The sequence below is a fragment of the Hyperolius riggenbachi genome, chromosome 5 (genome assembly GCF_040937935.1).
Source record: "Hyperolius riggenbachi isolate aHypRig1 chromosome 5, aHypRig1.pri, whole genome shotgun sequence".
Lineage (NCBI taxonomy): Eukaryota > Metazoa > Chordata > Amphibia > Anura > Hyperoliidae > Hyperolius > Hyperolius riggenbachi.
In genome coordinates this window covers 385,827,276-385,855,265 of record NC_090650.1, presented here as the reverse complement: position 1 = coordinate 385,855,265, position 27,990 = coordinate 385,827,276, and the positions used below count along the sequence as shown (strand labels likewise).

Genomic DNA, 27,990 nt, shown 5'->3' with positions numbered 1-27,990 from the left:
GGCCCACATGGGCCCTCCTCCACTATTGCTGTAGTATTAATTATCACCTCTATTTGTGCTAGTGCTTACACCTCACTCACACCGTGATTGTTCCTTAAAAGTCAGTTTTGGTGGTTATTATTTATACTGTGCTTGGGGTGGGCATGTGAAGAAGTAGGGGAAATGTTGCATTATGGCCCATGGCTCTATAGCTAACCCACTGACATACACTATTTCAGCTTTTAAAACCTTGATTTATGAATATAGATAAATGTCCTGCCACATTGCTGCTGCTATTGGGTTTGTGCTTTTGCTGCTTGCTGCAGGTGATTGTTCCAGAGTTGCAATGCTTCCTGCTTTGTGTAGCTAATTATTCCTGCAGGAAGAGAAGAGGGGAGTTACTGGGGCAATGCTGTGCAGGCATAGCTTTACAAAGTATGACATAATTGTTGTGTTCGGTAGTCATGGATGCAGAATAACTGAAACTAGATTTATGTACATAAATTCACCAGCTCTCTACATAAACAGTGGCCTTTCTTGGTGAAACCGACCAGGGAAAAGCAGAAATCAACTACCTACAACAGTCTAGATTATCTTATGGATTAAACAAGTACAATAGGGCCAGATGTATAAACACCACCATTAAGTACCAATTTAATAACTTGGGGGGAAAATGCTATTTGTGTTTACAGGCATTGGCGTCGCTAGCCCTATTTTAGGGGGGCCTGTGCCTAGGGTGCCCCCAATCTATTTAAAGGGGTGCCCGCTGTCCCCCCCCCCCCCCCCGGCTGCTACTGCAACCCCCCAACCCCACCCTGCTGGCCGCCGCTGCCAGCATCAAACCTCGATCAGCCAGCGACCACTAGTTCAGGCGCTAGGACCTAGCGGACACCGCACTGGTATGCCATCACTTCCGCATATACAGCGTAGTGTGTCCGTGCGCACCCGCTCTAACTGGTCGGATCGCCGGATGATACTGAGGTCTGATGCTGGGCTGCTGCTGCTGGGAGGTGAGTGAGGGGCACCTGTCACTACCTAACTGGGGGTCCCTGTCACTACGGAACTATGAAATTGGGACTTACCTTGGGTTTCCTCCAGCCCACTGTAGGCCGTGAGATCTCCCGGCTTCCTCCTGGCTCCTATCCTGGTCCTGCGGGCAGCTCCGTTACCAGCGACTTTTGGGAGAAGGTCGGCTGTACACTTCCTGGACGGGAACGCTACCCGTCATCATGCCGGCCGCTATGCTTCATCATAGCGGCCGTCGTGATGGTCCTGCGCATGCGCGGTTTAGAGTTAGAAAAACGCGCATGGGCAGGACTGTCACGCCGGCCGGTGTGATGACGCATAGCGGCCGGTGTGATGATGCATAACATGCCAGTCCAGAAAGTGTACTGCCAACTTCAGCCCGAAAGTCGCCGGCAACGGAGCCGCCCGCGGGACCGGGAGAGGAGCCAGGAGGATGCTGGGGGACCTCGTGGCCTACGGTGAGGTGGAGGAGCGCCCATGTAAGTCCCAATTTCATTTTAAATGACAGCTCAGGGTCCCTTTAAAATGTATCACTGATGGGTTTCCTGAGACCCAAAGTGATCCATGGTGCTAGCTATAGGTGCCAAGGTATAGGTAAGTCAGCTATAGCTGCCACAGTATAGGTAAGCCAGGTATGAGTGTTCCCAGCATAGGTAAACCAGCTACAGATTCCATAGTATAGATAAGCCAGCTATGAGTGTCCCAAGGGTCATCACTGGAGAGAGAGAGCCTCGGTGAGTCATACCCACCCACTCATCTAACAGCGCTGGGGGGTCGCCAGGGAGGGAAGGGGGGTCGGAGGGAATAGATGGAGAAGAGGGAGGGGAGATTGGACGGAAGGGAGGGAGGATCAGAGGAAAGGGAGGTGGGAAGGATCGGAAGGGAGGGGGATCAGAGGGAATGGATGGAGAGGAGGGAGGGCGGATCGGACGGAAGGGAGGGAGGATCAGAGGAAAGGGAGGTGGGAAGGATCGGAAGGGAGGGGGATCAGAGGGAATGGATGGAGAGGAGGGAGGGCGGATCGGACGGAAGGGAGGGAGGATCAGAGGGAAGGGAGATGGGAAGGATCGGAAGGGAGGGGGATCAGAGGGAATGGATGGAGAGGAGGGAGGGCGGATCGGACGGAAGGAGGGAGGATCAGAGGAAAGGGAGGTGGGAAGGATCGGAAGGGAGGGGGATTAGATGGAATTGATGGAGAGGAGGGAGGGCGGATCGGACGGAAGGGAGGGAGGATCAGAGGAAAGGGAGGTGGGATGGATCGGAAGGGAGGGGGATCAGAGGGAATGGATGGAGAGGAGGGAGGGGAGATTGGACGGAAGGGAGGGAGGATCAGAGGAAAGGGAGGTGGGAAGGATCGGAAGGGAGGGAGATCAGAGGGACTGGATGGAGAGGAGGGAGCGCGGATCGGACGGAAGGGAGGGAGGATCAGAGGAAAGGGAGGTGGGAAGGATCGGAAGGGAGGGGGATCAGAGGGAATGGATGGAGAGGAGGGAGGGCGGATCGGACGGAAGGGAGGGAGGATCAGAGGAAAGGGAGATGGGAAGGATCAGAAGGGAGGGGGATCAGAGGGAATGGATGGAGAGGAGGGAGGGCGGATTGGACGGAAGGGAGGGAGGATCAGAGGAAAGGGAGGTGGGAAGGATCGGAAGGGAGGGGGATCAGAGGGAATGGATGGAGAGGAGGGAGGGCGGATCGGACGGAAGGGAGGGAGGATCACAGGAAAGGGAGGTGGGAAGGATCGGAAGGGAGGGGGATCAGAGAGGAGGAAAGAAGTGAGGAGGACATGTTGCGGCACTGCTCTTCCCTGGGACTAATGAATGCAGGGTGGCACTCTGTGGGTAGCTCAGATTGTTACCCACAGTGTGCTGATAGGCATCCATCAGTCCCAGGGAAGCCCACAGAAGCAAAACAAAAGCGGAGCCGGCGGCACAGAGCAGCTGCGAATCTTCCTGGCAGCATGGACGAGCCTGAGTCGTTCATACCGATCTCAGCAGGTTTTAGCTGGACGAGTCAGGCTCGTCATTACCACTAGGGAGGTTTAAGCAAACCTGAAGCGAAAATAAACATATGATATAATGAATTGTATGTGTAGCGCAGCTAAGAAATAGAACATTAGTAGCAAAGAAAAGAGTCTCATATTGTTTTCCAGTACAGGAAGAGTACGAATACATTCCTGTTTTCTCAAGCACTTTAAATGATTCTGAGGTGAAAATAAACTGATGAGATAAACAATTGTATGAATCCTCCTATTCCTAAAAATTCCTATTCCTTTTTTAGATATTTCATGGTTCTGTTTTACATTTAAATATTTACAAAGAAAATTAATTTTTTTTGTGTCTGCTCAGTGGCAGCCTATTAAGTGTCCCTGAGTGAAAATACATGAACTATTGACCTTTTCCTGCCTTCCTCTGCTCTCAGAAGTTGTATTCTATCAAGAAAACTTGTATGACTGTAATTTGCTTATCAGTAATGCGCAATATATATCCGACAAGGTACCGACAAGACAGAAGCTGTCACTTCCATGCCTAAAAATTAACACTTTTAGGCAGCAATATAAAGCAAGTAAAACAGCCTAGTTATTAATACTGTATGTTGCACTCTACATACACACGGTTTCTCATCATGTCACATGTCGCCTCGGGAACAGTTTAAACAGCCAAGGATCAGTAAGAGACGGCTTGAGATAAGGTTTTACTGCAAGAAAATTCAAAGCGGCATTATTTCTTCTTTGCTTATAGCTTCAGGCTACTTGCACACCAAGACGTTGCGTTAGGTGCTACGTTAAGGTCGCATAATGTGCACCTAACACAACGTATGGTGCTGCAAGAGCCGACGGTAGAGTGAGCCGCGTTAGGCGGCTCGATTCCTACAATTTCTCCTAGAGTGGCGCTGATTGGCCAGAGGGTCCACGTGATGCGGAGCGAGACACTCCGCATCACGTGGTCCCGCCGGCCAATCAGCGCCCGCCAGTGCAGTGAATATTAAGTAGCCATGTGCGCGGCTACTGTAGCTGGCTCTCCCCGCCTCCTCCGCCCCCCACTGCGCATGTGCAAACAGTCTAACGCGGCTATAGCCGCTCCAACGCCGTAGCATGCTGCACTTTGCGGAGAACGTGCAGCGTTACATGTAACGCAACGTGGGCTGTGTGAACAGCCCACTTGTGTTACATTGCTGTGCGTTGGGGGAGCGTTACAGGCGCACTAACGTGCGCCTGTAACGTCTTGGTGTGTAAGCAGCCTCAAAGACAGAGTGTGGTTTTAAAAATGACAATGTTATAAAAAAAAAAGCTATATAACTGAAAATAAAAATATGAGATTCTTTTCTTTTCTACTAATGTTCTAATTATTATCCGTACCACATATACATTTCATTATATCATACGTTTTTTTTTCTCTTCAGGTTTGCTTTAAGAGTATATTTTGAAAGCCCACCACCCACCAGCTCTGTCTGGCAGGTGGACAAAAAGCAGTGGTCTCATTGCTTACTACTTCAGAAAGAGGCTACTGCTCTGGTGTATTTTCCAAAATAAAAAATGAAAATAATAAATAAGGGTGTCTTGCACTGCACTGTGTGATGCTGAAAAATGCATGATGCACACGTTTCATCAGTGCAGCCCAGGACCGATCTCATGTGTCAAGTTTACTTGTCATTTAACAAGGAGCTGCATATAAAATGCTGGCCTGGCAAAGGCAAGAAGTGATGTTTTGACAGACTTGAAATCTGTGTATTTTTCTTGACTTGTAAGCAGTGTGACTAAGTGGGAAGTTTCGGGAGACAAGATGGCGCTGAAACTGAAGGACTGAATAGCTGGTGAGTTTCTGCTGACGCGAGGCTTGGACAGGTGGCCCGAGGAGGAAGCTGTGGGCAACGTCCTCAAGTTTCCAATCAATGGGAAACACTAGAATCAGGAATGTAATCATCGTACTATCCCACAAGTACACTGGGTCATGTAAATATTACCTGAGAACAGCATGAAAATTCAGCATGTGGGCGAGAGGAACGGCCACAACTTTCCGACCGCCAGAAAAATAGTAGGTAGTGTCATTACAGACGCACGTAGGAACACAACACAAACCTGTGGCCTCCGAATTGTGTAAATAAACAGGCATACGCTACTTACAATATAGGTAATTATTTCCTGGATTTATTCAGAGCTTACAGACTACTCAGAATTATTATTCTGTATTTATATAGGGCTGATATCTTCTGCAGCACTTTACAGAGTACATAGTCATGTCACTGACTGTCCTCAGAGGAAAAGCCGGATTTATACTTTTTCTGCCCCTAGGCCAACTTCCTTGCAGCTTCCCTTCCATGTGCAGCACCCCCTCCTAATCCTTGTGCAGCCCCCTCTTCCATATCTAACAATAATATTCATATACAGCAGCCTCCTTCAGTTCTATATAGGTCCCTTGGGTAGCAGCTGCCTATTTCCATGCATTGCTCCTTATGTTATTTGCAACCTTTCTATTCCATTTGGAGCCTCTTCTTCCATGTGCAGCAGCCCTTCTGTCATGTCCCGCTGCCCCTTGGCCAGCTGCTGCCCAAGGCCCAGGGCTAGGTGGCCTTTACGGAAATCTGGCCCTGCTCAGAGGAGCTCACAGATCAAATCAAAGATAGCTTTATTGGCACGACCAAGATTCATACAGGCATTCCAAAAGCAGGGTGTGGGGATGGGGGACATGGAGCAGGGTGGGTTAGTAGTACAATGGGTTAGCAGTTTGTGGACATTTTTAGGTTCAGTCTAATCCCAACAGAGCAGAATCGACCACCAGGCAACCTAGGCAGGTGCCTGGTGCCTAGTGGGTATCAAGGGGCATAACAGACTATAACACTGAACATGTACTTTAGCCAAATTGACAGTGCCACCTTGTGGTCTTTTTGCAAACACAGTCCAAGCATGAAACTGGATGATTGCTTTCTACTGGTGAAAACTGAGACAGCTTTCATATAAAGTGGAAAGAAAAGCGCTATACAAATGTTAGAATTATTTTGCGAGAAAATGAGATGACATAGCAGGGGAAAATGTATCTTGCTGCGCTTGTGTGCAAGTAAATGTGCTGACGTAGCAGCAAAATAGGCAGCAGAGTGAGTACACTGGTAATGCAGCACACCTGACTGAGCCCTCCAGTGAAATGTTTCCAACATGACATATCATTTGTTTCCATGGCTGGATTTACCATAAGGCACTGTAGGCACGTGCCTACAGGCGCTTGATGATGGAGAGGCGGCTTACCCCCCTCCCCTAGTGCCTCCCTCTCTCCTTTCCTGTGCAGAGTTCCAAGCGGAGAGTAAATACGAGGTTACTCACCCAGCTCTCACCTCTAGCTACATATTACTGAGGGTACCTTTGGCTACCTACTGCTAAGGGACACCTGTAGCTACCTATGATGGGCAAGGGAAGTAAAGGAGAAGAAACAGTTGGGTCAGCCAGCATACTTGTGTAGTGGTTGGGCGGATTGTTCATGGAGATGGAGGGCGAAGTCTAGGGTGCCAGGACATCTGTGCCTATAGGTTCCAGGGATGTAAATCTGGGCCTGAGTGTTTCAATTGACTTCGGACAGAAAGAAAATGACTAACAAAATCTGCCAGATTCGAATATTATGATTGAATCTGTGGGATATAGATGCCGCGGATTGAGTCACATATGCCATAGCGCCTTACTGTCCCGCGTTCGGAGGAACAGTCCCGCTTTGGGAACCAAATCCCTCTGCCCCACTTTTACTCTCATTTGTCCCTCTTTCAGAACAGATGGACAGATTTATGTAAATATATGTATTTTTTTCTACTGAAAAAATTGACTCTAAACTTTATCCCCATACTTTAAATTTATATATTTCTTATTTTCAAATGATGTTAATATACAGGAAAAATAATAAGGAAACAGTGTGGTTTGAATGATAAATTCTTATGAAATCATTATATTATGTGTGACTAGGGGTGTATCGGGGGTATGATTAGAAGTGTGGCTTAAAGGACACATCCAAGCTGTTTAGAAATAAAAAAGTCCACTTACCTGGGGCTTTCTCCAGCCCCTGCCAGCCATTCCGTGCCCTTGCCACAGCTCTGATCACCGCTGGTGGTCCTGGGTCCTCTCCAGCGCTGGATTCCTACTGCGCCTGCGCGAGCAGCTCTCAGAGTTGCGCTGATGACATCTGGACTGTACTGCGCAGGCGCAGTAGTTCTGCGCCTGCGTAGAACAGCCCAGATGACGTCCGTGCGACTCAGTGAGCCACACCGTGGAACGCAGCAAGATGGTGGAAGAGGCCGACCTGGCGAGGTCGGCCTCTTCACCCGAGAGAACCAGGAGCCAACAGAGCTGCGGCGAGGGCACAGTTCAGTTGTCGGGGGCTGGAGAAAGCCCGAGGTAAGTGGATTTCTTTTTTTTTCCTCCTTGGACCACTCCTTTAAGTGTCCCTCTTTCTGATCTCAAAAAGTTGCGAGGTATGATGTATGGGCACCTTTATAGGAAATCTAAACTCTGGGGCTTCTTGCAGCCCCCTGCAGTCATCCTGTTCCCGCGTAGTCCTTCCGGGACCCTCCAGTTAGCAGCAGAGACCACCTCATAGTTGTTTTCAAAACACACATGCCTCTTTATTGCGACCCTGTGCACGGCAGCATTCTGCCTACTCGCAGTACAGGGCTATCGGTACTGCGCATGCACAGAATGTTCCCAACAACGGGGGCACGATCAGGATGCGACTGGCCCCGACCAGCCATCTTTGAGTGGTGGGTCACCGCTGCTGACTGTAGGGTCCGGAATGATGGCGTTGGCACATGATGACTGCAGGGAGTTGCAAGAAGCGCCAGGTAAGTTATACTGTTTTTTTTTTTTTAAGGGCTTAAAGCGGAACTGTAGATAGGATTAAAACAAACTGTTTCCCCGGCAGCCGTCCTGTCCCGTGCCGGTCCTCCACGGGCTTCCGTCCTCCTGCTGCCGATTCATCCCGATCCTCGACTTGTAAGTCGAGGCCAGCACAGCCCTGCCAAGCGTATCCTTTCTACATGTTCCTGTCTGCAATTGCGCCATTGCGGAATGTAAAGCGAATAAAGGATACGTGTGGCCAGAGCCGTGCAGGCGCAGTGGCCTGGCAGCGAAACCAAAAGCAGCTAGCGACGGGAAAACGGAGGCTCGTGGAGGACCGGCGCGGGACAGGACGGCTGCTGGGGGCTTGCAAAAGCCCCAGGTAAGTGAAACAGCTTGTTTTAATCATATCTACAGTTCCGCTCAGTGGCGTAGCTAAGGAGCTGTGGGCCCCGATGCAAGTTTTACAATAGGGCCCCCAAGCACTCTATACATAGCAATTGATACGGCGCACCAAAACCTGCCAAAGGCAACTACAGTGTGAGAGGTGCAAGAAGTGGATGGGAAACAGTTTGTTAATAATTACCACTATTCAAAGTATCTATAGAAGTGATTATTATGAGCACAGGACCAATAGAGAGCTAATACTGTAGTTGAGGGAGGGCCCTTCAGGGCGCCTCTGGCCCAAGGGCCCCGATGTGGTGGCTACCTTTGTACCCCCTATTGCTACGCCCCTGGTTCCGCTTTATAGGGAACCAGAGACGAACAGTATTAAAAAAATGAAAAAGCTTTTATACATACCTGGGGCTTCCTCCAGCCCCATAAGCCTGGATTTCTCCCACACCGCCGTCCTCCGCTGCCTCTATCGCCGCTACAGAGTCCCGTCACTTCCGGCGGACGCGGCCAATTGTACGCAACAGCAGGGACTCCCTCCATACCCTTACGCATGCGCCTGCGTAGTATGGAGGCACATGCGTAAGAATATGGAGGGAGTCCCTGCTCTTGCATACAATTGGCCGCGTCCGCCGGCAGTGAAGCACTGCGCTTGCGTCGACTGGCCGAAAGTACGGGACCCGGTACCGACAGACAGAGGCAGTGGAGGATGGCGGCGTGGGAGCGATCCAGGCTTATGGGGCTGGGGCTGAGGAAGCCCCAGGTATGTATAAAATCTTTTTTCCAACTTCTCTGGTTCTCTTTAAGTATCCCTTTACATATTTTGTTTTCCTACAATACGGCCTGGTGCACACCAAAACCTGCTAGCAGATCCGCAAAATGCTAACAGATTTTTGAAATGCTTTTTCTTATTTTTCTGTAGCGTTTCACCTAGCATTTTGCGGTTTTGGGAAGCGTTTTTGGTGTAGTAGATTTCATATATTGTTACAGTAAAGCTGTTACTGAACAGCTTCTGTAACAAAAACGCCTGCAAAACCGCTCTGAACTGCCGTTCTTCAGAGCGGTTTGCGTTTTTCCTATACTTAACATTGGAGGCAGAAACGCCTCCACAATCCAAAAAATGCCTCACCCCGGGAGTATGCGTTTCAGCAAAACGCCTCCAGCTCTGGTGTGAACCACCCCATTGAGATACATTGACCAAGCGTATCCGAAAATGCCAAAAAACCCGCTCGGTGTGCCCCAGCCCTACAATACAATAACATTTCTATAGCGCTTTTCTCCCATAGGACTCAAAGCGCTTAGGCTCTCTCAGATTCTGTAGTTGGTAGTAGGATGAAGTATTCACACAACAAAAGTTATATTTCTGCAAATGCCAAACTGAACAGGTGGGTTTTCAGTCTGGATTTACAAATCCAGGGAAGGAGCTGTCCTGACTTGCTGAGGTAAGGAGTTCCAGAACGTAGGAGCAGCATGACAGAAGGCTCTGGTACCAAAAGTTTCCAAGTGGACTTTTGGTATGACTAGATTATTAGAACCTGTGGATCTGAGATTGCAGGGATTGTTATGAAGCTGTAACATTTCTTTCATGTATCCAGGACCCAGAATATTTAGTGATTTAAATGTCAATAGGCAATTTCAATAAGGCACCCTTTCTATTAATCATCCCTCTGAACAGAGCAGTAAGTGCAGGAGAGGGAAGGGGAAGGAGAAAAGCAGAGAGCTCTCACTTCCTGCATTGAGCTGCAGCCAGGCTGGGAATGCACATTTCTCCTGGGTTTTACTACAGTAGGAGTCGCACTAGTCCGCTGGAGCGCATTATTGTTCAGGAGACTGCGAGGGAGGAACAGACTTTTTTTTTTCCTCTCGCAGGCAGCCTGAAGGGGAGATCACACAGACAGGCAGAGCGTCTCCGCCGCACCAGGAGCAGCAGCCGGGGAGGACACGGAATCGCTCCATGATCATAGCGAACGTTCGCTGCCTCCTCCAGGAACACGTGTGACCGCGGCTAGGAACTTCATACGGGAGGAGAGGCGCTCTGCTCGGGATATACGCGTCTGTGCGCGGCTGCGATCACTGCTGGGAATTCCTACAGCAACAAGTGAGCGCTGGGATCCGGCTGAGCAACTTTGTGCCGCTGGGGAAGCCTTGTACTGGGGTTCACAATGAGGAATATATGGATACTGCTGAGCTGTGGCTTGCTGGCCCTGGTGTCCGGGGAAACGGTGAGTGTACACTGCCAGTGCATGTGTGTTGTGTGCAGCACACACACTGCTTGCATTGCATTCCACCCAGAGCAACAGTGTGTGTGCAGCTGTGAGCCTGCTGCTTTAAGATGGGGCTCATTCTCTAAGGGCTGGTTCACATTGGGGCGATTTTTGAGCGCTTTGGCTGATCGCCGGCGATCAGAAAAGCACTGCTACAATGTATCCCCATGGATACATTCACACTGCAGCGGTTGCGATTTCGATCAATCGCAAATGCGCTGCATGCAGCGTTTTGGGGGCGATTGCTGTGATTCCTGTTCTATTGAACTGGAATCACAAGCGCGAATCGTGGCAGAATTGCAAGATTAAAGTTAAAATCTTGATTGCGGAGCCCAACGCGATTGCGGGCTAGCGGAACTCCAAGCGGGCATTTTTGGCAAGACGTCTCAAAAACAGCCCAATGCGGATGGACACACGAGCCGAGCGCAGTGTGAATAAGGCCTAAGAGGGGGCTTATTCTCTACACAAGTGCAAATTTTGCAACCACACTTTAAAGTGATGACACTTTTGACTAGGTAGACTGTGTGGGTCCATAACAGCCCATATGGCAAGCAATCGATCGATCTCCGATCGAAGATCAATTGATTCTGCCTCCTCGAATACTTCATTAGATCTCTGCGGAAATGTGAGATTAGCTTACATTTTGTCGCTAGATGCTGTACAAAGCAATGCAGCCATAGATTGATTGATATTTTCTTTTTCTTGTCCAACATGTCAGATCGCCTTTCCAATCGATAAGCTACCAATCGATAACCACGCATCAACTATGCATGTACTTGTATTGCTGGATGTACTGGTTGTACAGAGTTGAGAACTTCGAATGTTTATGCTCCCCAATATTTGTATTGTCATATAGAAGCAGTAGTTGCTATATAAGTAATAATAAGCTAGCTGGAATGATCCAAAAGTTGAGTTCTGAGAGCATTGGGGGGGGGGGCATCAATCAAATCTCCATCAGATTCTCTGATTGAGATCACGTCCGTTGGAATGATTGACACATGACATCCCGGTAGGGTTGATAGGTCTCAATACTGCTGCAGATTTTGCACTGTCCTTCCTTCTCAGTAAAAAAAGACTGATTGAGACCAGATTCTGAAGTGTTGTTGTTCTAAGTAACAGACCCCAAACACTTTGTTTTAGGATTATAAACATAGGATGATGTGAAAGCGACTTCCTGAGCACCCGCAGCACAGGGCATCATACTATGCATCACTTCAGCAAATATCTGATTGAAAACACAATCGCACCATTGCCGTGTCAGTGCATTACAGAACTCTGCGCCTTCCAACAGACCAGCTGAATGATTGATGTACCTTCACTGCTGATCACACTTTTGTCGATAAACTGTTCCAAATCAATCCAAAGTTTGCCAGCTAGAAATAAAGAGGTGAACAGATTTCAGATTTGATTGAATCTGGTGGATAAATCGCCCCAAGTACACCAGTACAATTTCCAGTAAGGTTTACCCTCCCTACAGATGTTCTGTGAAATATCGAGGGGCTGTCTTGGCTGTGGTGTAACTCGTAAACAAATAATAGTAATTAGGATAATTCGGGTCTTCAGTTAGGAAACACATTTTTTTTTTTCCAGCGGGAATATTTAAAGGCTAATTAGCCGTAATCTTATCAGATAATTTTCGGGTATAACGTGGTTTGTTCATTCTGCAACCTTCCCTGCCACATCCACACATCGTGTTTTTGGCTGCTTGCAGACAAAAGTGGAAAGTTGTCAGAAGGGAACGATTTTGATATGATCTTTTTTGATAATTTGTTTTCTTGATCAGGAGGCATCAGACTGTATCTGTTGTGTGTGTCTGCTAAAGCCAATACAGATGTCTGACCAGTTACTTGTATTGAGCAATGCTAAGCTATGTATGTCTAGGTTGTGTGAAGGCTTGTTTGCTATTGGCTACTGGTAATCATGCAATTGAGGGACCCTCAAAGATGGTGATGTGGGAGGGTGCTGAGGATGACACCTGTCAATCAATTTTTTTAACCTTTAAATATATATATATATGTGTGTGTATTTTGCCTCAAATATAATATCCAATCATCCAAGGATATACCATTTATAACTTAAAGTGGACCTGAACTGTTGCACAGGACAGAAGAAAAGCATAGAGAAATGTAACCTGTATGCATTTAGAGAGTTTAGCCAGTCTAATTCGCCCTCATCTGTCACTAATCACAAGTTGAAATTTAATCACTCTGTCAGCTGACTGCCACAGCAGAGCAGCTAATTGGTAATCAGAGGATGTTAACTATATGTCTGCATCAGGAAGTAGACACAATGCAGATTTATTGCAGGATATGTATCAGAGGCAACAAGGAAATGTTTTTCATTGAAGGTTCGTATGTTTTTGCTTAGCTTTTAGGCTAGTTATACACCAGGACGTTGCGTTTAGGGGACGTTATAACGCACATAACGTGCCCCTAAAGCAACGCCTGGTGCTCTCTGGTGTGGACGTCGGAGTGAGCCGCGTTGTGCAGCTCACGCTGGCGTCCGTGATGCGCACTCTTGGACGCATGCGGCATCACGTGGTCCCGCCCGGCCAATCTCCGCACAGAGCGGCCGTTCCAGGAAGTAAACACTGCACGTCACTGAGTGCAGTGAATATTAATTAGCCATGTGCCTGGCCGCTCTCCCCTCCCCCCCCCCCCCCCCCCCCCAACATGACTGAGCATGTGCAAACAGTCGGAGAACGCACAGCATGCAGCACTTTGCTGCGTTACATTGTGTTACATTGCTGTGTGTTGGGGGAGCGTTACAGGCTGCACTAACGTGCGCCTGTAACGTCCCTGTGTGCAAGAAGCCTTAGAGTAGAGAGGAAGTTCTGAGTTCAGGTCCACTTTAAGATCAATATTTTTTATTTTTCCTAGCCAGCTTAATCGCTTTAATCAAATCTACTTACTGGCTTACTTTTAACTTGCAATCGACTTTGGAAAGTTAATCAAAATCGGCACGCTCAAGATTGGCGATGAAAACTTCGATTGGGCAGCAACTTGTTCTACCAATGCTAGGTTTTGTAGTGCGTTCAGCCGCATATAACTATAGCAACGCAGCATTAGTCGATTGCAATCGGGTTTCGGGAGTAAAACAAAATCAATTTATCGTAACCCACTGCATGAAGATCAGCTGAAAATGGGGAACCAACAGTACTGGAGAGTATTTAAAGGCTTGGCTTTTAGCGTTAAAGCGAATTCTGTAAAATTAGATGCATTTTTTTTCTTTCCCTGTTAGAATTGCACCAGTAACTCAGCTTGCGAATCCCTTGGCTCCCTGCGACCAGGTTTTTAATGGTTTACTAACGTTCTGAGTAGTAAATGTCCCAGCAGTCCTTGCATAGGTAATGGAGTTTACACAGCTCCAAATGTTCTGGAATGTAGAAGTTATAGTTAATTTCAGAAGGGGATGGGCTAGCAGCTAATATGTTTTTTTTTTCGTTTGATAACCCTGATGATGGAAACTGTAAACATGCTTTAGGTGGTGGTGGTGGATGTGGGCATCTTCAGTGCAGCTAGAATTTCAGAAACTAGTTAGTTGATGGCAAAAAGGGAGCCCCCCAGTGTTTCAGCTGTGTTTATGATATCCAGTGCCCCTCCCCCCACTTCCTGCCAAGCTTCATCCACTACAGATTGCCCCCTTTGTTGACAGAGCCAGCAGACCAGGGCAGGCTGGGAACTTGTTTTTGAGACTTTTAGCATGGTTTAGCATCTTTGTGTGTGTGATTTTAGGCATTTCTGATCTGCCTTTTTATTTTCGCTGCTTTGTCTATGAGCTTTCGTTGACTTGGCTCACAGAGACGTCAGATAATCCCTGTATTTTCAGGAGAAGATTAGAGTTTGTTTTCTCTAGTTCTGGGTTGTTTATAATGAACGTCATCCAGGACTTTAGGGCAGTTGTGGAATTTATTTCCCGGACTGACATAAATCTCAGAAGAATCTCTTCTTTTTAACCCATCTGCTTTTATAGAGAAAGGGTGGGGGAGGAGCAATTCAGACATGAATGTGGGTTGCAGGGTCTGCCCTGAAGTGCTCACTGTCTAGACTCCTGGGAAGACTTGATGAAATAAGAGAAACTTTCTGTACAGAAAAGCTCACTTCGGAGTGGAGGCTTATTTTTCTGCTTTTGCTAGTCTTTGTTCCTCCAGTCTTACATGGTCATTTCATGTGTCCTGATAAGTCAGTCCTACACTTACTTTTCCCCCTTAGCGGCAGCATGAAGTCATTTTAGGCTAGGCTGAAGGATTTTGCTGACGTTTTTGCCACAAGTAGGACAATCTCTTCTTTTCTTTGGTGCCGCTTTTGCAAACAATACTGGATTTTCTCAAAGGATGTGGCCAAGCCAGCCCTGCCTGTTAAATTTTAAATAAACAAAACTTCTACAAAGTTGTTATTCTATGCAAACTAAAACCACACTTTTTATTTTTGTGATGTATTTGGAGAATTACTTTGAGAGGCTTCTGCTAAGCAAGTTGCAATGACTGACCAAGCTTGGCTGAGAGATGTAGAGGTGTTCTGTCTGGTCTGATGAAGGAAAGCTGTCACTGAGTGCAGTGACTGTATGAGAAGCCTCTGATGGAAGTTGACAATCACCAGGTGGTGGATGGAGTAAGAATTCCAGGACATTGACATCACTTGAAGTGATCTCAGGGCAAACCACAAGCTATCTTGGGTTACAGTCTGCCCATCATCCCTGTTGCTGACCGCTAGTCATACTGCATGTAATTGGCCCAAAGCCCTTCTCTTTTTTCTCTTTTTCTTCTTTCCTTCAGTCTGAATCATGTGGTCATTTACCTTTTGAAGATGCCAGCCTATTCTAGTAACTGGTGCACATCCAGTGGGTGTTAGGCCTAGCCACCCTAACTACTAGTTTGGGAATAATTGGAAGATGGGGCTGCAGGGATCACATTAATGCTTTGAGGGCATTTTCTCTTTAACTTTCTGGAACCGCTGAAGCACCCCCCCCCCCCCCCCCCCCAAAATATAAAAAAATAAATCAGAAAGCAGCCTTCCTGTCCTCTCACTTGTGTTTGCTCTGGTGACCTCTGGGCCTGCTGTCCTGGCATGTTCCCAAGTGTGCGATGACAACGTTGTGCACGGCACACAGGGGAATGTCCTGATAGTGCCAAGCTATTGGGCCATTGAAAACCAATGCAGAGAGTGGGTGTGTGCCCATGTCTGAGGGGGTGGGCTGGACTTTGTAGAAGCAGCCACAATATTCACCGATTCTCCTTCTTCACATTTTGCTTTTAAAAGTACTACTACCTTCAAGGGAAAAAATACAATGGCCTCAATTCTGGTAGCTACGGTATGTGAGGTAAATATTTTTGTAGGTAAAATACCTCATGCGGTATTTTCCCCTTTTTTGCAGTTCTGAAATATTTTTCTGCATTTCCGAAGGTGCGGTATTTCAGCGGTAAGCCTGCAGTAAAATAATTGTCTTCCATAAGGTAGGATAGTCTTTTGGAAGTGTTTTTTTTTTTGGGGGGGGGGGGGGGGGGGAGGGGGGGTGCATGGTAGTATTTGATTATGTAGCAGCCTATGAACAGCATATTTATAGGCATCCCCTTTAAAAAAAAAGTGTTCTACTATTCTTTTCCATTACACAGCCTGAATAGGAACTCCACTAAAAACTGCAAAATGCATACAAATTGACTTTACCTCCAGGTACAGGCAGGTCTTAAACTGATCGGTAAATTGTGTGCTAACATGCCCTCTAATTTCCATGAGAATAGCTATTTTCGGTAAAATTAATGCAAATTACCTCACAAATTACCTCATCATTTACCGTATGATGTAAAACCTGACTAAAACCTACCAGAATTGCAACATGCCATTACCTCATGTGGTAAATTACCGTACATGAGGTAATTTGTTTGAAAACCCTACTAGAATTGAGACCAATATATAGGCTGCATCTGGGTTGATATTGCATACATTCCATAAGCAGGGTGCTTCTAGGTAAAGTTTTAATATACTGTCCATTTGGAGCAGATGAGAGGTGTGTGTGGCGCCATGCAGAGTTCTCCCTTATCATTGGTCTCCTGCGTTTTAGCGTATCTTCCTCCCTGTCAGCCCTCTAACCTCACATGATCATGTAATTCTCCTTTGCGCTAATGCGGAGGGTAGCCGGGTAGATAAGTACAGGGAGGGGGGTGGGCCATAAGTATGATGAAGTGCGGGGAGATGGTGGGGCGAGAATGAAACTTCAGGATAGCCACTTCTGTGGCACTGTCACACTATGACCTGCAAGAGGTGTTACAGATAAAAGTCCCTGCAGGCCTCCTGCTGCTTATCCTCCTGTCTCTAAGGACAGCAGGGGCTGTTTGGCTGTCTGTTGAGCAGCACCTCCATACACTGACTGTGAGCAAGCTTGCACTGGAGTGATCATGAAAGATTATTTTAGACAAAATTAATCTAGTGTCCATGATGCCTTTAAAAAAAAAACCAACCAGTTTCGAGAAGGGAAGTAAGTACAGAACGTCTTAGCGGCTTCCTTCACAGAGCCACAACGGTGCAAGTATACGCTAGCGAGTATAATTTTCTAAGAGCAAGCGGGGAGCCCCTTTATGTGGCATTTTTTTTTTTCATGATGACCTTTTGTACACTCTGTGATTTGTAAAGATGTCAGTGCAGTACAGCTGTAATATAACTGCTTTTATTTTTAGTGTATGGCTGACTTCGAGCATATAGTTCTTATTTATTTAGCCTGCTCTGTTGTTTGTTATGTTTTTGCATTGTGACTGCAGCTGGTGCACAAAGCCAAGCCAGGGATAGGCTGCTGTTTGCATAGGTTTCATGACACGTGCAGTTCCCTGAGTAGAATGTGTCGTGATGTAATCCATATCTGTGCTGCATAACAAATGTAACATTTTTGTATGATCTCCTTGCAGAAATGCATCTCAGTGTTCAGTGGGCTTTCTTTGGGCACTCTGGTTTCCTCCCATATGCCAAAAACGTACATATAGGTTAATTGACTTCACCTTAAAGAGAAACCATAACCAAGAACTGAACTTCATCCCAATCAGTAGCTGATGCCCGCTTTCCCATGAGAAATCGCTTCCTTTTCTCAAACGGATCTTCAAGGAGCACTGTATAACTGATTTTGTGGTGAAAACCCTCCCACAGTGTGATGTCAGCGCCTCACAGCTCAGAGGTCCTGACATCACACTGTGGGAGCCTTGTTGCATTGTGGGAAATAACAGCTGATTCCAACTGACAAAAAAAGCAAGCAGCATCTCCTTCCACTAACATCACCTGCCAACGGTAAAAATGTTACCATATGATAAATGTCAGAATGTAAATCAGGGACAGGAAAGATATTTAACAGTGGTCAAACACTGACTAAATCATTTACACATTATTGTAAAAATGAAGCACTTTTTTTATTACATTATTTTCACTGGGGTTCCTCTTTAAATTGGCCCTAGACTACGATGGACATATGACTATGGGAGGGATTAGATTGTGAGCCCCCTCTGAGGGACAATGAAGTGACAAGACAATACATTCTGTACATCGCTGTGGAAGGTGTCAGCGCAAAATGATCTGTACGTTGTTGTTTTTTGCCACCAGTTAGGCTTTCTTTGGGTGGTACTTTTTACTAATAATAATTTTATTCTAAATACATTTTAATGGTAATTACAATTTTTTTTTTTTTTTTTTTTTTTAAGTAATTTCTCGGCTTTTAAAACTTTCAGTAGAAAGGTTTCAGTATTCAGTAGCCAAAATGGCAGCGACCCTGGAAGAACTTCCCGATTATGGCAGTACACAAGAGTAGTGCATGAGAGGGCCTGAGCTCTCGTGCTGACTTTTTTGATAAAGGCCTCGATAAGCCGGATAGGAGGCCTTAATAGTTTATGGGCACAAACCACAGTGTTGGGTGGTTTGCGCCCACAGAACCACCCACTTCGTGCGCAGTGCGGCTGGATAGTAATAGTGCGCGGTGAGACGTTATCGTCGCACCCGCTGCCCTGTAAAACAAAACGGCACATCGGGTACCCCGCCGAAGCAACCGTTTCGCTTTGTTGCACCGGGTGCGATGTTTACAAGGCAGCGGGTGCGACGATAACGACGCACCGCACACTATTACTATCCAGCCGCACTGCGCGCAATGTGGGTGGTCTTGTGAGTGATGTAGCTTTGTGCTGCTATCAATGCGCGCAAAGCTACATTTCGGGCACTAAGTGGCTTTTCACTCCGGCGCTAACACTTAGCGCCGGTTAGTGAATCAAGCCCCAAGTCCGTTGTCTTCTATGCGTTCCAAACGTCTTGCACGTGCCCTATTGGACACGTTGCAAGACTCACTACCGCGCACTTTCTCCTTCCGGCTTGAAGGAGGAAGTGTGCGGTAGTGAGTCTTCCAATAGGACGCATGCAAGACGTTTGGAACGCATAGAAGACAACGGACTCGCCCAGCTGCACACCTGAGGCAATTAAGCCTAATTTTAATCACAAATTCGAGTGGCTTCCTACTCGGAAGCCCTTTGCTACTTGTCACTATTAACACACTTTTTTGCCATTAGATGCTGCATGTTACGATGCTGTCTTATACCGCAGCGCTCCCACCACACTGAACGTCACATGCTGTAGGTGGTGCTTTGTGGCGTGGTAAGCCACGTTACAAAGCAGCCGCTTTGCAATGCACCATTGTGAACGTAGCCTTAGGGTCGGTTTCCACTGGGGTACCACGTCCCTCTCCGAATCTGATGGGGCACCCGGGCTTTTGCGAGCCTGCAGCCAAATCGCTATAGTTAAACCATGAATGGCTATATGGATTCATGTGTGTGCTGCGGAAAACCGCAGTGTGGCCTCCAAATTGCACCGGCATGCAATTCGGACAGCAAGGCGATTGACTGAGTAGGCAGCGTTTTTCTGTCTGATTTGCATGCAGGAAATTGCTGCAAATTTGGACGCAGTTAAAACGGGCTCTAAGCAGTTTTTAGCTCTTGAACATGTGAGGCTTATTATTTTTAAATCCTTAAAGGACTACTGTAATAAACATAAGGAGGCTGCCATATTTATTTCCTTTTAAGCATTAACAGTTGCCTGGCAGTCCTGCTGATCTATTTGGCTGCAGTAGTGTCTGAATAGCACCAGAAACAAGCATGCGGCTAACCTTGTCAGATCTGACAATAATGTCAGAAACCGCTGATCTGCTGCATGCTTGTTCAGGGCCTATGGCTAAAAGTATTAGAGACAGAGGATCGGCAGGATAGCCATGCAACTGGTATTGTTTAAAAGGAAATAAATATGGCAGCCTCCATATCACTCTCATTACATTAAAGAGAACCTGAAATTGCATAAAAGGAAGAGATCATACATTCTTGGGGCTGCCTCCAGCCCGCTCCAGGCTGATTGGTCCCTTGGCGTCCTTCTGCACCGCCTGGATGTTCTGCAATTTGCCCGGAACGTCCTCAGGTGCGTACTGTGCAGAACGCTCCCTGCTATGGGAGAACGACAGGGGCGTGTGCAGCCGGGCTGCGTAAAGTGTGGAGGATTCAGGCGGCGCAGGACAGCGAGGGACCGATCAGTCTGGTATATTTAATCTCTTCCTTTTGCGCCATCTCAGGTTCTCTTTAAAGGATACCTGAACTGACATGTGACATGAGATAGACATGTGTGTACAGTGCCCAGCACACAAATAACTATGCTGTGTTCCTTTTTTTTTCTTTCTCTGCCTGAAAGAGTTAAATTTCAGGTATGTAAGTGGCTGACTCAGTTCCGACTACAGTGTGATCCTCACTGATAAGAAATTCCCCCTTTTACCTCTTTCTTGCTCTCAGAAGCCATTTTCTGCTAGGAAAGTGTTTTATAGTCATTTCTTATCAGTAAGGGTCACTTCCTGTCTGAGTCAGGACTGAGTCAGCCACTTACATACCTGATATTTAACTCTTTCAGACAGAGAAAGGAAAAAAAGGAACACAGCATAGTTATTTGTGTGCTTGGCACTGTACATGCACATGTCTATCTCATCATGTCACATGTCAGTTCGGGTATCCTACATTATTGCAGGGAAACTGGAAGTGAAGGGTCGAAGAATGGGGAGTTGTCCACTTGCTTGGCAAAATGGCACCCCTTCTGACTTTATTAATAATAATAATAATATTTATAGCAGCACAGTGGTGTATTGATTAGCGCTGGGTCCCGGTTCGAATTCCAGCCAGGTCAACATCTGCAAGAAGTTTGTATGTTCTCCCCGTGTCTGCGTGGGTTTCCTCTAGGCACTCCAGTTTCCTCCTACATCCATTGGCCCTAGACTATGATGCATACATACAGGGAGTGCAGAATTATTAGGCAAATGAGTATTTTGACCACATCATCCTTTTTATGCATGTTGTCTTACTCCAAGCTGTATAGGCTCAAAAGCCTACTACCAATTAAGCATATTAGGTGATGTGCATCTCTGTAATGAGAAGGGGTGTGGTCTAATGACATCAACACCCTATATCAGGTGTGCATAATTATTAGGCAACTTCCTTTCTTTTGGCAAAATGGGTCAAAAGAAGGACTTGACAGGCTCAGAAAAGTAAAAAATAGTGAGATATCTTGCAGAGGGGTGCAGCACTCTTCAAATTGCAAAGCTTCTGAAGCGTGATCATCGAACAATCAAGCGTTTCATTCACAATAGTCAACAGGGTCGCAAGAAGCGTGTGGAAAAACCAAGGCGCAAAATAACTTCCCATGAACTGAGAAAAGTCAAGCGTGCAGCTGCCAAGATGCCACTTGCCACCAGTTTGGCCATATTTCAGAGCTGCAACATCACTGGAGTGCCCAAAAGCACAAGGTGTGCAATACTCAGAGACATGGCCAAGGTAAGAAAGGCTGAAAGACGACCACCACTGAACAAGACACACAAGCTGAAACGTCAAGACTGGGCCAAGAAATATCTCAAAACTGATTTTTCTAAGGTTTTATGGACTGATGAAATGAGAGTGAGTCTTGATGGGCCAGATGGATGGGCCCGTGGCTGGACTGGTAAAGGGCAGAGAGCTCCAGTCCGACTCAGACGCCAGCAAGGTGGAGGTGGAGTACTGGTTTGGGCTGGTATCATCAAAGATGAGCTTGTGGGGCCTTTTCAGGTTGAGGATGGAGTCAAGCTCAACTCCCAGTCCTACTGCCAGTTTCTGGAAGACACCTTCTTCAAGCAGTGGTACAGGAAGAAGTCTGCATCCTTCAAGAAAAACATGATTTTTATTCAGGACAATGCTCCATCACACGCGTCCAAGTACTCCACAGCGTGGCTGGCAAGCAAGGGTATAAAAGAAGAAAAACTAATGACATGGCCTCCTTGTTCACCAGATCTGAACCCCATTGAGAACCTGTGGTCCATCATAAAATGGGAGATTTACAAGGAGGGAAAACAGTACACCTCTCTTAAAGAGATTCCGTAACAAAAATTGCATCCTGTTTTTTATCATCCTACAAGTTCCAAAAGCTATTCTAATGTGTTCTGGCTTACTGCAGCACGTTCTACTATCACCATCTCTGTAATAAATCAACTTATCTCTCTCTTGTCAGACTTGTCAGCCTGTGTCTGGAAGGCTGCCAAGTTCTTCAGTGTTGTGGTTCTGTGATGCATCTCCCCCCTCCAGGCCCCTCTCTGCACACTGCCTGTGTATTATTTAGATTAGGGCAGCTTCTCTCTTATCTTTTACAAGCTGGATAAATCCTCCTCTGAGCTGGCTGGGCTTTCACATACTGAGGAATTACATACAGGCACAGCTGTCTGCACTCTGCAGGAAGAAACAGCCTGACACTTCAGTGGAAGATAGCTGCAGGGGGAAAGAAACACACAAATGATCTCTTGAGATTCAAAAGGAAGGGTGTATACAGCCTGCTTGTGTATGAATGTATTTTCTATGTGTGGACATACTGTACATCAACCTACTTCCTGTTTTGGTGGCCATTTTGTTTGTTTATAAACAAACTTTTTAAAACTGTTTTTAACCACTTTTAATGCGGTGAGGAGCGGCGAAATTGTGACAGAGGGTAATAGGAGATGTCCCCTAACGCACTGGTATGTTTACTTTTGTGCGATTTTAACAATACAGATTCTCTTTAACAGTGTCTGGGAGGCTGTGGTTGCTGCTGCACGCAATGTTGATGGTGAACAGATCAAAACACTGACAGAATCCATGGATGGCAGGCTTTTGAGTGTCCTTGCAAAGAAAGGTGGCTATATTGGTCACTGATTTGTTTTTGAACGTCAGAAATGTGCATTTGTGAATGTTGAGACGTTATATTGGTTTCACTGGTAAAAATAAATAATTGAAAAGGGTATATATTTGTTTTTTGTTAAGTTGCCTAATAACTATGCACAGTAATAGTCACCTGCACACACAGATATTCCCCTAAAATAGCTAAAACTAAAAACAAACTAAAAACTACTTTCAAAAATATTCAGCTTTGATATTAATGAGTTTTTTGGGGGTTCATTGAGAACATGGTTGTTGTTCAATAATAAAATTATTCCTCCAAAAATACAACTTGCCTAATAATTCTGAACTCCCTGTAGACATATGACTGTGGTAGGGATTAGATTGTGAGCCCCTCTAATGCTGGGAATACACCATGCGTTTCTTCACAGATAGCTGGTTCAAAAGATCATTTCTGACATGTCCGATCTCACTTTCGATCGTGTTACTGGTCGAGTTCTGATAGAAGTAAATGGAAATTGATAAGAAAAGATAAGAGAATTGAGTGTAAAATCGAGCAGAAAAACAAATGGTAAATGGTTGGGACAGTTAGTGACAAGACTGTTCTCTGTACAGTGCCGCAAAATATGTTGGCGCTATATAAATAATAATAATTTTATTTATCTATGGGATCTTTTCTTCAGAAAGCAGTTGTGAAAATAGCTAGAGATTTAGTAAGTGAAGATTCTGCCTCCAATTAGGCATTTACAGGACCGCTGTTAAGTCTGTTTTATGATGGATACACACGGTGCGTTCGTGCACTCGATTTTCCCGTCGATTCCCGTCGATTCGTTTATTTCCAACATGTCCGATTTGGATTTCGATGGATCGTTTGGTCGATTCGCATGCAAAGTATGCCGAATCGACCTAACGATCCATCGAAATCCAAATCGGACATGTTGGAAATAAACGAATCGACGGGAATCGACGGGAAAATCGAGTGCACGAACGCACCGTGTGTATCCAGCATTAGTGATTTCAGTGACCTGCCTCTGCTTTTCTGAATAGAGAGAGAGAAAAAAAACTCCCAGCCTCTCATAACAAAAACCAGGCTGTATGGAAAATAGGACTGATACAATCTCCGCATTCCATTGTAATGGGGAGGGGGTGCCGTTTCTGTGACTGAAATACCACCACTTCTTTTTGTATAGCTCAACTTCTGGAAGCAATTGAGTGAAAATGGAATTACAGAGTGAAAACATCTGGTCTTGAGTTTCTCAGGCAGAAGTTTTTGCATAGCAATCGCCATAAATGAGCGAGTTTTGTTGTGACCGGTTGACGTGGCCTGGAGGGGGAAAGTTTTGGATGCTTAACTTCTTTTGTTTAACGTTTGAAAAGGGGGGGGGGGGGGTTTATAGAGGGGATTCTTTGTTTAGTGCTGTAATTTTCCTTTTTCAGGACAGTTTTTTTTACATTTTTTGTTTTTTAGGTTTTGATGCGATACTTCTGCTGCATTCCACGGCAATGCAAAAAACTACTATAGTATTAACCCGCGGCAGAGTAAGCTGACAGGGTCATATGCCCCCTACCCTACCCTAGCTACCAAAGCCCCCCCAGCTCAATTACGTACTCCATGCTGGGCAAGAATTACTTCATTGGGATTCCCATCGGTGTGCGCTACAATGCGTCCTTTACGCTACCTGCGTTGCCCATAGATTTCCATTACCCCAAGTACCGTGCTTTAAGCGTGCCGCTTGCGGTAATGTGCTTCAGGCTATGCGTCGGGATTGCAGCAGATTGGATACTTCCGGCACAACGCCAAAAGTGTGAATGGCTTGAATCGCCGTTGCGTCACCCTGTAGTAAAACGGGGTAATGCAATGCCAGTATAAAAGGGTCCTTGAGGTAGAAAATGGTAACAGTACTTTTACTAAAACACTTTTTTTTCAGGATATACTGTTGTAGTGAACTCTTATGCTTCAATCCACCTTTAAAGTGCACCTGTCAAAATACAAGAAAATATGAAATGATGGAAAGGTGTTAACTTGAATGTGTTGCTATCAGTGCTGATCGTTCATCCATCTGGTCGCATCTGCCGCGGGTGTTTAGCTTTAGGGCCCTTTTCCACTGCACACGCTGCTATTCGGAAACCGCAACGCAAAGAAACTGCAACCAATTCACGTCAATGGAGTCGTTTCCATTGACTCAAATTGACCTATGAGATCCGGCACGATGTAACGCGGGGGGGATTTATGGATAGCATGCTCCAGTTTTCCACAGCCACCGACGGGAAGCCGCATCCGGTTGTACAGAAGACAATCAGAAGTACCTGCGGGGCGATGCGGCGATCGCCTCTCATCCACAACGGTAGTGGAAACGGGCCCATAGAGATAGTGACATGACTATGTACTCTGTAAAGTGCTGCAGAAGATGTCAGCGCTTTATAAATCATGCAAAAAAATTAACGGCTAAAAACCTAGTGTTTTGGCAAAGATGAGGCCAATTTCTGGCAGTCAGCTGACAAATGGGCCGCAAAGTCTTCATGTGATGTTGTTGCGTTTGCTAGAATTGGGCGTGTGAGACAATGCCTGGGCTCAGGTAGGGCTGCCTCCACTGTCTGCAGGACTTGAAGACTTCACTTCCACATAATGTTATTCATGGCTTTGCACCCTATAATTACTTTCACGCTGTTTGTCTGTCATTTTCACACGGCATTTACCACTGAGATTTATGCAATCTCTGTTTGTCAGTCACTCACTCCATTCTCCCCTCACGGCTTCAAAGGCTCCACTTTATTCCAACCTTGGTGTAATCCAGATGTCAATGATCTCATTGGGGAGGGGTGAACCTATGTCTATGGTGCATGTGGAAAGTCACATGATGAGGCCAGAGAAAACATGTCTTCTTATTTTTTTAGGTGTCTGGCTGGTGGGGGGTTGAGCATTCCAGATGAATATAAAAACTTCTGTGAATAGCAGGAAAATCCTACAGGCTGTAGGGTTTGTTTAGGGGAAGATTAGCCATCCGCTATGTTGAGGAAGTTCTCCTTTAGTACAGAGATCAAAATATTTAGACTCAAGCCTTTTCTTCTGCAACAGAATTCAAAGGATAAGACTGTTTGGTTTACATAGCAGAGAGAGAGAGAGAGTAGATGGAGGATTTTCACTTATAGTGGGAGGCATATAGAGGGTGCCATATTTTCTTCCCTTTTTAAACAATTTAAAGGGAACTTGAAGTAAGAAGAATACGGAGGCTGCCATCTTCGTTCCGTTTTTAAAAATGCGTGTTGCCTGGCTGTTGAGCTGAGCTTTTGGGCCCTTTCACGCTGGTGCGGTAAATGTAACGCAGCATAGTGAAAGTCAGTGGGGTAGTTCACACTCCCCACGTTGTGGTACGCTGCGCTGGAAGTGCCCTATCTAACGAACGGACATGCCTACATAACCGCGCGGCTCGTGTAGCGATCTGCGTCATACCAGAAGGCATGTAAGTCTATGGCAACCTGCTTGTTTTAATACAACTTGCCACCGCTGCCGCCAATATGCAGTGTGAAGCCGGCCTTTGGCTTTAGTTGTTTGAGTCACAGACCTGCAACAAGCAAGCAGCCAGTAGTCAGATCAGTCAAAGCATCTGATCTGCATAGTCATTCTAGGCCAGTGACTTGTAGTGTAATGCGGGGCATAGACTGTACGTTTTTTTTTCTTATCAATCGAGCTGCTGATGGCTCGATTGATAATTTCCGAGGTGTCCGATCACCGCGTGGATCGATTCCCAGCTTGATCCCGGGGACGAGCGGGAATCGATGGACGAGCGGTGACGCGCTGGCATTGAGCCGCTGGCTCGATCCTGGCGCATAAACGTACCGTCTATGCCCAGCATTATGCTGGGCATACACGGCTCGACGCAGGCTTATCAATCGAGCCGCTGATGGCTCGATTGATAATATCCAATGTGTCCGATCACCGCGGGGATCGATTCCGTGCTCGATACCCGCGGGCGGACAATAGCGGCGAATCGAGCGAAAGATGAGAAGGGGCGAACAGGGAATCGATCCGGGTGCACGCGCGGACGCGGCAGGCGTGTATGCCCAGCATTAGAGGCAGAGCATCAGCACAGAAGTCGGGGCTACTATAATTGTCTATTATAGAATGAAGATGAAATCCCCCCCATATTCTGCTCATTACAGAGACACTGAAGAGTACTTTCTGGCCGTCAGCGCTGTGTTTGTTGTTTTGCTTACAAAACAAACAAACAAAAAAAACCCCTCCCATTAACTTGCATAAAAATCGCGATAATTTTGCTGCCATTTTACCGCAATTTTAATGCAAGTCAATTATTTGGGCGCGAGGATAACTGGAAAAAAAAAGTTTGGTTTAATGGGTGCAGGAAATAGCAGTAGTAGATTTTCTACTACTTAATTCATATAGTGAAATATTGGTTATAATATTCTGTAATATTTGCCGATATTTCACTGTGACCTAACCTCACCTTCCTGCTCTAACACAGACCCTCCTGTTAATGCCAAACCTTAACCCCCCACCCGGGTGGGCACCAACCTTAACCCCATCCCCAATACAAATTTGGGCACCTGCTAAATAGGTGGTGCTGGAGCCACCCACTATGCAAATTGTGGCCCGCCCACTATTAGTAATGGCAGTTCGTATAGCAGCTGGGGCTTGCTATTTAGCGAGCGCCTAAATTTGTCCATGCTGCTTTTATCTGTTTGGCTTGGCTATGTGGTCTCCAAACTCCTCCCTGTATTCCATCTCCACCCAGATAAGGTAGCCAGGGATTCGCTAGGAGGGAACACCAGTCTATTTTTCCCTTGAGGGGGTGTGTATATATTCTAGTTGTTGTGTTTTTGTTTTTTTTTTGTTTGTTTTTTTGTTTTATACATGTAACACCAACTGCAATAACTGTATCGATTGAGTCATTTTATTTACTATAGTGTCTTGTTTTGTTTTTTGTTGGTTTTGGCACGCTGCCTTTCAGAAAGTTTATTGGTTTTGAATTGAAAGTTTTATGTCGGCATTGGCAGAGAGTAAATGTTTATTTCCTCAAGACAGGCAGTTTCCATCCACCATTCTTTATTGCAGGTAAAGGCAATAATTGTGCAGGCAACCCGGGATCTGCTGCTATAAATATTAGATCACTATCGTCTCGACTTCATGGTTGCTGATTGGATAATGATTATTTGCACCAAGTTTATGTCTTGTTTGAGAGAGTTGCTTTATAGCTTCTGTTTTTTCTGATTTGCAGTTGGTTGTATGATTGAAAAACAGCTTTTCGGATGAGAAAAATACCCGGTTACACATTTTATCTATTGCAAGTATTTGGTGTATTATTATACTGAACACTGATATACAGTGTATTTATTATACTGAGGTA

At 46.1% G+C, this 27,990-nt stretch overlaps 1 protein-coding gene across 2 annotated transcripts in view; it reads left to right on the top strand.

Annotated features, from left to right (window-relative positions):
- The first annotated feature begins 9,986 nt into the window (after positions 1-9,986).
- The window catches only part of SDC2 (syndecan 2), a 179,635-nt gene continuing 161,631 nt past the window's right edge, over positions 9,987-27,990 (top strand). Inside the window, exon 1 of one of the 2 annotated variants that reach the window (XM_068237699.1) lies at positions 9,987-10,425. In XM_068237699.1, coding sequence (XP_068093800.1) covers positions 10,366-10,425 — 60 coding nt within the window. In that variant the 5' untranslated portion in view covers positions 9,987-10,365. Of the gene's footprint in view, positions 10,426-15,727; positions 15,787-27,990 lie in introns of those variants that run through there. The other variant, XM_068237700.1, reaches the window with a different exon arrangement.